Raw genomic sequence first — 13326 nt, 5'->3', positions numbered from 1 at the left:
TTCCACAAGGAGTTAGGAGAGAAAATATTCACGAGTCATGATTAGATTGGTGTTGAAGGTGAGAAAGAGGGGAAACTGGCAAAGATGATTCTTGGTTTTATCTTGGGCAAATGATGGATGGTGGCAGTGTTTTCTGAGAAGAGGGACACCAAAGATGTGAGTTTGAATGGACTTTGCTAAGTTTAAGGTGCCTGAATGCCCTTTGGGCAGGCAGAGATGTGTTTCAAGCTCAGGTAACAGATCTGGGAAGGAGAAGTAGATAAAGTCATCACCATCGTGATAGTAATTGAGCTGAGGTAGTAAATTAGATCACCAGGAAAGAGTATACGGAAGGAGATGGGCATAGGGCTTAGTTCTAGTGGACGAAGGACGAGGAGCCAAAAGATGCTTAGAAGTAAAACTAATGTGGTACATGTGCTTTAAAAGTGACCCAGTATGGACTTGCAAAGTCAGAATACCATCTAAGAGATCAACCTTTTTGGTCCAGGAAACAGGTTTCTTTGCAAAGGAGGGATATACTTTATTGTTTCCCAGATGTTGCTTAATGATATAAATTATATAAGCAATTTTTATTTATTGAATTCCTCTGTCTGCTAAGACATAGCAGCTCTGCAATTCGAGCAGTGGGGCTTTACCATTTGTTATCTAGGAATCTGTTTCTGTGGAAGGTAGATAGAGCTAGCAAATAGTGTCACATAACCCATGTGTCATTAGTGCTCACTTTAGATACTACAGAATTGAAGAACTAGAATAATTCCTCTTCCTGGCTATCTTAACAACATTTCTACAAAAACGTTTTCAGGAGAGAGAGAACTAGTCTTATACTGGAAATCAGTAGGAAAATGCAATACTTTCAATTGCATTTGGTTTTGAATTGCTTTGCCTTGGATATAGGTTTTTTTTTCTTTTTACTCTTCTTGGCACCTGTAGATAAGTTGATAATGTTAACATTTGCATTCTGTTCTCTTAGTTGTATTTTTCATGGTTTGTGAAATTTTAAAAATATCTTGTTCTCGGCATTTTTACAAGAGAAATTTCAGTCTCCTTTCTTCTTGAACTCAAGAGAATGCGTAAGAGTCCTACCTAGGAAGGAAGTACTTTATATTTTTTAGCTTCATTTTATAATAATTCTTAAAGTCTTTAATCTTGGCTTTTGTTTTCTTTATTTTAAAATGTAAAGGAAAATATACATAAATGGATATGTTAAAGATGACTGTCCAGTAAGTGCTGTCCATTATTGGGGTAGGGTATAGAAGTGAAGAAGAAAAAAGTAAATAATAAATGTCTCAACATGATTTTATTAAAATCCTATATAGACCTAATTAGTATGGAATTGGACTCATGCATTTATTCTCTAGAAACTCTTGTAACAAGCTTTTAGTCCTGGATATATTAATATTGAATATGAATATGAGTTGATACTTAAAAGCTTTAAAATTGGCACATTTTCCTTCTCTTTGCCAAAAATACATTCTGTTCTTGTTCTACTTTATCCCCTTGAAAATTTGTTGAGCAGGCCTCCTTGATGCATCTCTGCAATCATAGTATCAAATGTGTCATAGTAAATTTCTTCGATTGCTATGGTTCATGGACCTGTTGCCTTGTGCAAATTCAAGAGCCTTGATCCTATAACTCAAATGAGGCTTGGGACACAAGTTTTGAGAGAGCAGCATGCTCATGGTGCCTAGTTTTGAATGCCTCAGCAAACTTCCCACCTTCTCGTTGAACTCATGTCACAGTCATGTGCAGTAGTAAAGGTCCTCTGGCCACACCCACGAGGGTTTTTCATTTCCTCCATTTTGTTTCTTTGCCTCCTGTAGCTTATGCTGATAATGCACAGGCACAGCTCTTTTTTTGCAAGTTGTGCGGCCCAGCTTGTCCTTCATACACGTGTGCAATCTTTATAAAAACCTCTTCACTTTCATTTTAGGCACACTCATGCTGCTTTTGCTAGTGCTTTCAGTGATCTCCCTGGTTTTGCACTGCAGGGCCATAGTGGGGTTAATGATTGTAAAAGCCCTCACAACAAAGCTGACACACATCTGGCAGACCTTAAAAGACCATAGCCTGGCTCCTCAATTTGTTTGGTACTGAGAAGCACAGGAGAAAAGTTGGTTAGGAGCAGCTGTGTAAATCAAACATTTTTGAATTGATAAAAATTTTCAGATAGGTTAATCCATTGTCCAGAAAATACCTTCCTCGGTTCTTAATTTTGGGGTACTATAATAGTATTTTGCAGTATTTTAAGTTTGTTACAATTTTGTCAGCTTTCCTTTTGGGGAACCTGGTTTGGGATTGTTGTTTTTTTCCCCTCACATGATCATGCTGGGAAGATAAAAGTTAGTTTATTTTTATTCATTCTGTTCCATTCATAACCTTAAAAGCAAGTAACTATTTTACGAGTTCCTTGAGGTAGAGCTCATTGTATCTGCATCACAGATTAAAGTGATATACAATGCACTTTCAGGGTTCCGCTGTCTCTAAGAGCATAAATGGGAAAAGAAGCTTACACTGATGTTAGTTCTCACTTGAACACATGCTGGCTTCTGTGCTTTCCTTTTCTAACTAGATAGATTTTGTGAAAAACCTGTTTTATTTGAAAGGAAGATAATGTACTGCATTTATATTTTCAAACTTGAGATTTAAAAAATCTGTCTGAATTGGCTGCTTTATAACTCCTACGGAGAGGGCTATGTCGTGAGGGGTAAGGGCAGGCAAGTCCTCAGTATACCTGTCAAGTTGAAGAACAGATAGGTAGTTTATGCAATTTCTGTAATAACTACCCAAAATACAGTTGCACAAAATCTTTCTGGCAGTGATAAAAAGTATGTAGTGTGAAAGATTAACTTTTGAAAAACTTCAAAAGCTGTATATTGAAGAGGAGCTGTGATAGAAGTTTTAATTAGCACATGCAATCTATTTTTTGCTCTCTTAAGTTGTTTATTCCAGGTCAGTGGTTCTCAACCCCAGGGCAGTTTTGCCTTGCAGGGGACTTTTGGCAATGTCTGCAGATGTTTTTGATCATTAACTGAGAAGAGGGAGTAGGAAGTGCTACTGGCACCCAGTAGGTAGAGGCCTGGGCTGCACAAGACAGCCCCCTCACCCCGCAACAAAGGATTTTCCAGCCCCAAATGCCAACCCTGCCAAGACTGAGAAACTTTGTTATATTCTGAATTAAGGGGTCTGAACCAAGATTCCCTAATTCCAATTATATTTGTTGTTTTTTTTGCCTCAATATAGATATTTATTATACCAAATCTGAGAATTAACCACCTTCTGTATGAGTTAAAGGTTATATATAATTAAGTAATCTCATTATTTCATCTCTTACTGAAATAACTCATGAATAGCTAAAATATATTACCTCATAATGTTTTATGACCAATGAGATAGTTTGTAAAACTGTAGAAGGAAAATGGATAGGTAGGTATTTTAAGACACCAAGCTACTACATTCCTCTTGTATATGTGATGTATGTGTGACAATATGTATGTTAAATGAGTTAGCACATGTAAAGCTCTATGAAAATAAGAGTTACCTCTACAGAGGAGGAGGTGGCAAAGTGGGGATAATGAACCTGGAATTTTATCATGGTTATTCAGTCAGTGACCAAGATTTGGTTTTACTGCAAGGGAGAATTAACATACATGGGGCCAGGCTTGGTGGTGTGCACCTGTAATTCTAGCTACTCGGGAGGCTGAGGTGGGAGGATTGCCCAGGCTAGCCTGGGCAACACAGCAAGACTCCATCTCTTAAAAAACAAAACATATGAATACCTGCTGTGTCAGCCACCATAAGCACTTTCATTTTCTTCGTCAACGACACATAAAGTAATTCTTCATCTCTATTTTGTAGTTGGGAAATTCAGAGACATTAAATGTGGCTGAGTCAGAGTTAGAATGTGGGTCTCTGACTCCAAGGCCCTTATTCTTTGTACTACATCATCCTGTCTTCAAAGAGTGGTTTTATAAGGATTTGGTCCCCTCAGCTTTTCCTTGAGGATGTTCTAGATAGATTTTGCAGAAAACCAGTATTCTTGATTTTCATTCTGTAGAATTGTAGTCTTTTTTAAAGAACAAAATTATGAATAAAGACAAACATCACTGTTAAAATGAGAGTTCTAATCCATATTGATGTGAATGGAAATGGATTAAATACTATTAATTGCTGTGAATTGCTTCCTCCTTTTGCAGAAGGTATCTAGAAGTGGAGTTTGAACTGAAGCTCTAATGTCATACCCTGTCTGTCATTGTGTACATTGAGCTTTGTCTGTGTAAAGTATACTTCATATGCTGTCTTTTATCACCAGAATTCCTCCCTGTAAGGGTATAACTGAGGAAACCCAAAAGGCTCTGGACCGCTCTCTTCTTGATTGCACTTTCCGATTACAAGGTAGAAATAACCGCACTTGGGTAGCAGAGTTAGTGTTTGCAAATTGTCCACTTAATGGCACTTCTACCAGGGAGCAAGGTGAGATGTTTCACACATTTTGTCTTTGCATATTTCTGGATTTTTTTAGTATCGATTACTATTAATATTCTCTTTTAATCCTGTAGGACCATCCCGGCACGTTTACCTGACATATGAAAATCTGTTGTCTGAGCCTGTTGGTGGTAGAAAAGTGGTTGAAATGTTTCTTAATGACTGGAATAGCATTGCACGATTATATGAGTGTGTGTTGGAATTTGCACGTTCTCTACCAGGTAGGTGTAGAGATAATCTCCTTTTAAAAAAAAAAAAAAAAAAAGCCCTCACCCTTTTTTTAGCTGAAGTAAAACATGCACAGTGTTCCAAGCAAAAAAATTAAAGTGTATCTAATAAAACTTAAGTGTTCCTTTCACACAGGTATACCGTATCATAATAATAGTGCTTATTTACTGTGTGCCATACAATATTATAAACAGTTTGCTTGTGTTAACAAATGAGTTATCTTCACAGTCACAATCATGAGGGTGGGTATTATTCCTCATTTTACAGAAGAAAACAAGTTGCAGAGACTAAGAACTTTGCATAAAGTCCCATAGCTAGTGAGTGGCAGAGTTGGAATTGGAACCCTCTAACCACTATGCTAGACTGCTTCAGTATATCTCACTTACCCTTGCCCCCTTTTGTAGAAACAGAAGCCTATTATCTGTTTATGCTGTTGCTTTTTTTAAGAAACTAAATTACTTAACTAGAGACCTGTCTGGGCATATAATATTGCCAAAATGCCGTGTTATTCAAATTTATATTTTACAATTTTACATGTATAATATTAATCTCCTTTTTGTTTCCTTCTGTTTAGACATACCTGCTCATCTAAATATTTTCTCAGAAGTTCGTGTTTATAATTACCGAAAACTTATCTTGTGTTATGGAACCACCAAGGGAAGCTCAGTAAGTCTGATTAAAATGCTGAAGTTCCTGTCTTATGAATCTTTTAAAAATCAAGAATTAAAAAAATATGAAAATTACCTTAATATAAGTAAGAGCTCAAGTAAAAGTTAGGGATAAAAATGGTAAATTTTAAATGCTTTGTGGCTATAAATATATTATACTATAATGCTTAACTCTTTAAAATTGAAAACAAAAATAATACCCTGTGATGGGGTATGTAATCTTGAAGCAATTTGGACAAGGTAATGTACTGATGGTGTTTGTTTTTTTTTTTTCACTGATTACAAATTTGCTTGGCAATGTGATTATTGTAAGGAAAATTATGTATGAGTGGTTATAACAATATGGTATGTTTTTGCTTTTGGTCACATGAATGTTAACATTGTTTCATCTTATCTTAATCTTGAAGTATTTCCTGTAATCTATAGTTCTTTATTTTTTTTCCCACCTCATAAGTAAAGTCCTAGAAATGTAGTATAAAAATACAGCCAGCTGGTTTCTCTCTAGACTTCTACATCAAGTAATGTCAGGTTACTTGAGCTTTTTAAAATCTATTAAGCAAGTGTATCTGTGTCCAGAGTGGCACCCTTACCCTTTATGACAGTGCTCCTTAGTTGATGGTACCAAGAGTGTGACTCTTCTTCAGTTCAAGAGAAAAACGAAAAGAAACACTAATGATAATTTTCAAATAAAGTTTAATAAAGTTGTTTTAGCGCCTTTCTGTTTTATTTAGTAAAAGAGGACTAACACATGGTCAGGGAATGTACTGTTCAATATTAACAGCACATCTGGAGTTCAAATCCAGTCTTATTTTATTGCTTGTTTTCCAAAAAAAAAAACCATTTAGATTTTTGGCGTTTTGCCTTACTTTTAACATTTTTTTTCTCCTACTTGAATCTGTTACTTTCTCAGTTTCTGAAACATGTAATCTTTTTTATTTAGATTAGTATCCAATGGAATTCGATCCATCAAAAATTCCACATTTCTTTGGGAACTGTTGGCCCAAACTCAGGTTGCAGTAACTGTCACAATACCATTCTCCATCAGCTTCAAGAAATGTTCAACAAAACACCAAATGTGGTTCAGTTATTACAGGTAATTAAGTTTATTTTCTGTCTAAAAATAAGACTTAGTATGCCAGCCGTGCTGGTTCACACCTGTAATCCCAACACTTTGGGAGGCCGAGGCGGAAGGATTGCTTGTGCTCAGGAGTTCAAGACCAGCTTGGGCAATGTGGCAAAACCCTGTCTCTACAAAAATACAAAAATTAGTCAGGTGTGGCGATGCACACCTGTAGTCCCAGCTACTTGGGAGGCTGAAGTGGGAGGATCACCTGAGCCTGGGGAGGTCAAGGCTGCAGTGAGCTGTGATTGTGCCACTGTACTCCAGCCTGGGTGTCAGAATGAGACCCTGTCTCAAAAAACAAACAAAAAACAGCATTTAGTGTCTCAGGCAAAACTCTTTAAAAGATCATGGGGACTTAACTTGTCTTTAATGACTGAGGCTGATAACTTTTGTCTTTTATATCTTGAACACTTCTTTGAGAATTTTCTTTGATTCAATGTGGACCCAGTGATCTAGTTTGCATTCTCTTCAAGGGGAAGTTTTATGGAATGTGTCAGAAGGACGTTGTCTCATTTTTGACAGTTATACACTGAAAATTCTGAGGTTTTAACATTTGTACAGAAACTGGCTGCTCTCACTGTGTTTGTTCCTTATAGGTACTGTTTGATACTCAGGCTCCATTAAATGCCATCAACAAACTCCCCACTGTGCCGATGTTGGGCTTGACCCAGAGAACCAACACTGCCTACCAGTGCTTCTCCATTCTGCCACAGTCGTCTACCCACATCAGACTGGCCTTCAGGAACATGTATTGCATTGATATATACTGCCGGAGTCGAGGTGTTGTGGCAATACGGGATGGTGCCTATAGTCTTTTTGATAACAGCAAACTAGTTGAAGGTTTCTATCCTGCACCAGGACTAAAGGTAACAGACTTTAGTGTCATAACATGAGTAAACATAAAAATTATCTCTAAAATAGTTTCTTTGAGGGGGAAATAATGGGGAAAAGCAACAAATTCCTGTTTAGATTTAGTAAGTAGCAGTGTTAATTCATCATCTCTATAACGTCATTCTGAAGGAGCTAGAAGTTCTGATAAAGTGCTGTGCTTATGTGTATGAGATGATTAAAAGTATTTTTCTTTATATTCTTACCCTCTGATCAGTAGGGTGAAGATACTAAAAACAGTTGTGTTTGGTCTTTGGAACTTTAAAAGTAGTGTTTATCATTGATTTTTGAAAAGGTTTGGTCATCAATTCTACTGTGATGCTTATTTATTTATGAGACAGAGTCTCACTCTGTCACCCAGGCTGGAGTGCAGCGGCACAATCTTGGCTCACTGCAACTTCAGCCATGTGGATTCAAGCGCCTCTCCTGCCTCAGCCTCCCCAGTAGCTGAGATTATAGGCATGCACCACCACACCTGGCTAATTTTTGTATTTTTAGTAGAGATGGGGTTTCACTATGTTGGCCTGGCTGGTCTTGAACTCCTGACCTCAGGTGATCCACCTGCCTCAGCCTCCCAAAGTGCTGGGATTACAGGCGTGATGTAATCTGTGCCTGGCCTGATGCATTTAAAAAATGTAAGGTCCTGGACCCTCCCAAAGTGCTAGGATCACAGTAACCTGTGCCTGGCCTGATGCTTTTTAAAAATGTAAGGTCCTGGACCGCAACTGCCAGAGTAGTTAACTGATGTGATAGCTCAGTTGTATGTGTTTTTAGTCTAGAGTCAAATAAATCTAAAAGGCTTGATTTGAAAAATAGTCTCCTGCAACCCACTCTTGTCATTTTCTTGCTCCCCAGATGCCCTGTTTTCAATTCTTATATAGCTGATTCTCTTGGTATTTATATCTTTATCTCTAAGTAGAATGCCTACATTGCTATTTGTTTACTTTTTGGTTGAGGGCATTATCTGATTCTCACAATGGAAGATGAGTATTCTTTTTTCTGGTTTTTTTTTTCTGTTTTTCTTTTCTTTTCTTTTCTTTTTTTTTTTTTTTTTTGGAGACAGGGTCTCATTCTGTCCTTCAGGCTGGAGTGCAGTGGCATGATCATGGCTCACTGCAGCCTCAACCACCAGGGCTAAATCCATCCTCCCACCTCAGCATCCCCAGTAGCTGGGACCATACCCAGATAATTTTTGTATTTTTTGTAGAGATGGGGTTTCATCGTGTTGCCCAGGCTTTAATTCTTATTAAATTCTTTTTTATGTGTGCCTTCCCCCTTCCAGGCTGCTCTCAGTGCATAAACACATTTGTCTTTCCTCCTATCTTTGTAACATGGTTAGGTAGCAATTTTGATTAGATTATTTTTCAGCATTTGCGCTGTTATGAATATGTAAGCGCTGCTGCAACCAAGCTTACTATGATTATTTTTCCTGTCTTGCTCAACATTTTATTTTATTGGGAATTATTAATTGGGTCTTTTTTGGTTTCGCTTTCTCTGTAGTACCTATCACTAATTAACCTTAAACTCTCTCCTAGTTATATAACTCCTTTTAGTATGTTCAAACATATCAAGATAACATTGATTTCATCTTGAAGAAATCTCTTCAACAGGCCTCTGACCTGCTCCAATTTGGACTGATAGCAGTCTGGGCCTTCTACACAGTGTTCACTTAAGAATCTGCAAAAGGATGAAAGGGGAGATTCCTTCATTTCTCTTTTATGTTGCACATTGCATGCCTTTGGTGATGGGCGCCTTGTTTTTTTTCTTGGTTTACTTCATTGTTTTGATTACTGGGAGAAGGTACATGGGGGGTGAGGAATTAATTTGAAATCACATATGCCTGAAAGCATCTTTAGTTTACCCTCATCTAACTGAAGTGGCTAGATAAAGAACTCTAGGTTGCAATCATTTTCTGTAAAAATTTTGAAGGTACTACTTCATTGTCTCCTAGCTTCCATTGTGACTATTGAGATGTGTAATGAGTTCACACTGTTGAACATTATGTGACTTGAGTGGGCTGTTTCAGTCTGAAAACTTAATATCCTTTTGCTTTGGGAAATCTCCTTGCACTATTTCTTGGTTCATCTCCGTTGTTTTCTCTGTTAGCTCGTTCGGGTACTCCTAATGTTCTGATGCTAGGCATTGTGGACTTGTCCTCCAATTTTCTTATTTCTTCTGTTTTTTTGTCTCTTGTTTCTGGGAGATACCTCACTTTTTTCCTCTAATCCCTCTATTTTTTATTTCTACCAATATTTTATTTTGGCCATTCTTTAAAAAATTTTTTCAGAAGGTCTTTTTGTGTTTCTAAATGTTTATTTTAAACATTCTATTATATGGCAACATTACTTTTTCTTTTTATCCTACATAATCTCTATTTTATTCACCTTGCTTTTGTGTTTGGGGGGGTGTGGTATCGATTTCTTTTATATTAGTGTCTTTCCTCAAATGTTAAGCGATTCTTAACTCTCTGCTCTTATTTAAAGGTAAGACTTATTGACTGTGGTCTTCATTGCAGGATGATCTCCTTGGGCCATTTCTTTGGGAAACTCACGATATCAGTAGCTTTAGGTCTTTTTGTTGGGCTGGTGTGAGTACTAAGACAGGAGTATCCAAATCTGCATAGATGGTATGCATCTGGCTTTCAGTATTGGGAAAGTCAAATGAGAAAACGAGTATTCTCAAATTTATGTAGACTTTGATCCCCATTTTTTGTATAGTAGTCCTTCTCTGAGTTGGTCTTTGGCATCCCTCAAGTCAGAGATCCTCCTCCAGGGTGGAAGAGATAACCAAGCTCAGTGAGAACAGCAGAGGATCTGGGAGGGTCTAAGTGTCTCTTAGACTTTCACTTAGTCCTTCTGTTATTAGTCCCACTTTTATCCCCACTTCCAAAGGTACCCATATTAGTCCATTTTCACATTGCTGTAAAGATACTACCCAAGACTGGGTAATTTATAAAGGAAAGAGGTTTAATTGACTCACAGTTCCACAAGCTTAACAGAAAGAATGGCTAGGAGGCCTCAGGAAGTTTACAATCGTGGTGGAAGGTAAAGGGGAAGCACGCACGCCTTACATAGCTGCAGGCGAGAAGCGTGAGAGCAGGGGAAACTTCTACTTATAAAACCATCAGATCTGGTGAGAACTCACTAGCACAACAGCGTGGGGGGAACTGTCCCCATAATCCAATCAATCAGTCCCTCTCTCAACACATGGGGATTACAATTCGATTACAATTCAAGATGAGATTTGGGTAGGGACACAGAGCCAAACCATATCAGTGCCTGATACTGCCAGTTCCAAAGTGTCTCGGGGATCTGGATGGAAATAGCTTGCTTCTTGGCTTTTCCCACAGCTTACTTAGGATACAACTTTCTCACATTGGATGGTTCTAGTTGCTACTCAGCCATCTGCTTTGCAGCCTCCCGGATGTATTGCTGTTTCTTCTCTTCTCCTATTCTTTTTGTCTTTGTTACTTATTGCTTCAAAAAATTTTTTCCAGTAGTTTAGTGGGGAAAGAATGCAATGTGTGTTGTGAGTCCATCATCTTTAATTAAAAGTAGACTGTAGACTTCTTTTTTGAGACAGGGTCTCACTCTGTCGCCCAGGCTGGAGCGCAGTGGTGGGATCACGGCTCACTGCAGCCTCAACTTCCCGGGCTCAAGCAGTCCTCCCATCTCAGCCTCCCTAGTAGCTGGATCCACAAGTGTGCACCACCATGCCTGGCTGATTTTTCTATTTTTTGTAGAGATGAGGTTTTGCCATTATTGCCCAGGTTGGTCTCGCAAGGGATCCTCCCATCTTGGCCTCCCAAAGTGCTGCGATTACAGGGATGAGCCACCGTGCTCAGCCCACTATGGACTATTAATAGCCCTCTAGTGATTCTGATAAGCTTATGATTCAAATATATGTATATTTGAATACTGGGGATGTGAGGAGTGTTAAAGAGAATCTGTGCTTGAAACACAAACTCTGATAGCTTTGCTCAGTTTTGACAATATGTAAAACAAGGCTGTCCCACTCTTAATGGTTCAAGATTAAATTATATAATATAAAAAAGGAAAAAATTGGATCGTTTCTTACTCAGTTTTCCTTTCATATTTTCTAGTTTAAAAAGTGAGAGGGCTCACTAGCTGGGAAATTTTCCAAGTCATTGAAGTTATGGCCAATATGCTTTTCATTTTTTACCCCCATTTCTGGATTAGAAGTTAATAAGAAAATATTATGATCTGATGGTAAGAGGTGCCAGGATGTACTTCTTTCTTCAACTTTTTGCTCACACAATATTTCTTAGTCAATATGACTTTTTTTAAATGCTGTTTTTGTTAACTGTTTTCCTCAGTTTCCTGTTCCAAAATTAATAATATTTCTTCTAGGTTGTTCTAGTAACGATCTTCAAGGATCAACATACTGTGTTTCTGTTTAAATATTCTAAATAATTTAAAATATTTTACTAATAATGTTAGGTAAAATAATCTAAATTTTGCCTGTTTATATCCGTAGACGTTCCTGAATATGTTTGTTGACAGCAATCAGGATGCTCGAAGAAGGTCTGTAAATGAGGATGATAATCCCCCTTCTCCTATAGGAGGAGATATGATGGATTCTTTAATATCACAGCTCCAGCCACCACCCCAGCAACAGGTAATATCTAGCCAGAATTCCAAGTGGTATCACATTTCTGTAACTTCACAGGTTCTATAGGTGTCAAGACTTCATTGAAAGACAAGGAGGTCCTTGGTGGGCCCAAGATGCCCAGAAAATACTTATGAAATAAAGACTTACAGAAGGAGGTGAGGAGACTTCCAGTGACAAGAAATGAATAGTGTTGGAAACAGCATTAATCTCAGATCATTCACACACTTAAAATGATGTTATATGATTCCAAGGATGGAAATACCATCCGCAGGATCTGAGATCTTTGAGAGAGTTTCCTCACCTTGTCTTGAAGGACAGATGCTATTAAAGTAGAGCACAGTGGACTAAATGTCTAGCGATGTTCAGTAGGGACTCCTACAGAGAACAGGTAGACAAATTTTCAGGGTTCTGTCCTCAGACCATTTGGATAAGCCACATTATAGAACCATAAGAGCTTTCAGTTCTGTCCTGTCACATTTACATGTCTGAGAGTTGAACAGGCCCCTAGGCTAGCCATTGTTCTCTCACTGACCCTCCTGAAATAGAAGGTGAACAGTGATTGTTTAGCCCTTCAACAGTCCTGTGTGACTCCCTAGTCTGGAAAATCCTCAATGGGGCTGTAGACTCTGGGCCGGAGTCTTCAGGGGCTTCATTTTTAGTTGTATATGAGCACACAGCCTGTAGGCAAGGCTCTTTGGCACATCCTTTAGTTTTGGTTTACAAAATAGCTCACTGCTTCTCACCCAGAAGCGTTCATGAATAGCATTGCTTGAAACCAGCATTGTGCAGAGAATCCTCTTAGCTTATTTTATTGCTTAGCTTCTGGTCTGGCTACTTAGTGACTACAACTTTCCAGTGCTTAAATCTTTGAAAAAGTGCTAGATTCTTACTAGAAGGAGGGTTTTGTGGAAGCTGTATTGTTCCTGGCAGCTATTTAGGGTTACTTGCCTTCTCACTGTTTCCTTTCTTGGCCTTCATGTAGAACAGGGAAGCTCAGTAAAGGCCTATGCGAATGTCTCTGTGTAGCCGAGGTGCGGGGCTCTTGTGACAGACATTGACTCAGATGAGATACTAGCCCTTTGAAGATGCTGGGCCACCATGGGAGAGAAGTACCTTGGCCCAGCGGATATCAGAGCAGCTTTTTTCTTGTGGAAGCCACTTTCTTGCATTTTCAATCTTTCCTGTACCTGATGTGGAGTAGGGGATGAGCCACATCCTTTGGGGGAAAGAAGTAACTGAGATGGGCTGACTGATGACCATGGCCGTAGCAGGGCCAATGTTATAGGGGGAATGGAGGGAGAATGT

General features: G+C 38.4%; 1 protein-coding gene across 5 annotated transcripts in view; it reads left to right on the top strand.

The window, feature by feature from the left end:
* Positions 1–13326, top strand: part of MED14 (mediator complex subunit 14) — an 86367-nt gene that overhangs the window by 48920 nt on the left and 24121 nt on the right. For all 5 annotated transcript variants that reach the window (XM_063660620.1, XM_054471525.2, XM_054471523.2 and 2 more), the window contains exons 17-22: positions 4310–4470; positions 4557–4703; positions 5285–5376; positions 6319–6471; positions 7098–7367; positions 11887–12027. In XM_063660620.1, the coding sequence (XP_063516690.1) occupies positions 4310–4470; positions 4557–4703; positions 5285–5376; positions 6319–6471; positions 7098–7367; positions 11887–12027 (964 nt within the window). The remainder of the gene's footprint in view (positions 1–4309; positions 4471–4556; positions 4704–5284; positions 5377–6318; positions 6472–7097; positions 7368–11886; positions 12028–13326) is intronic.

Source organism: Pongo pygmaeus, chromosome X, assembly GCF_028885625.2.
Source record: "Pongo pygmaeus isolate AG05252 chromosome X, NHGRI_mPonPyg2-v2.0_pri, whole genome shotgun sequence".
Taxonomy (NCBI): Eukaryota; Metazoa; Chordata; class Mammalia; order Primates; family Hominidae; genus Pongo; species Pongo pygmaeus.
The sequence above is the reverse complement of the archived record's forward strand: the minus strand, read 5'-3'. Positions and strand labels throughout refer to the sequence as shown.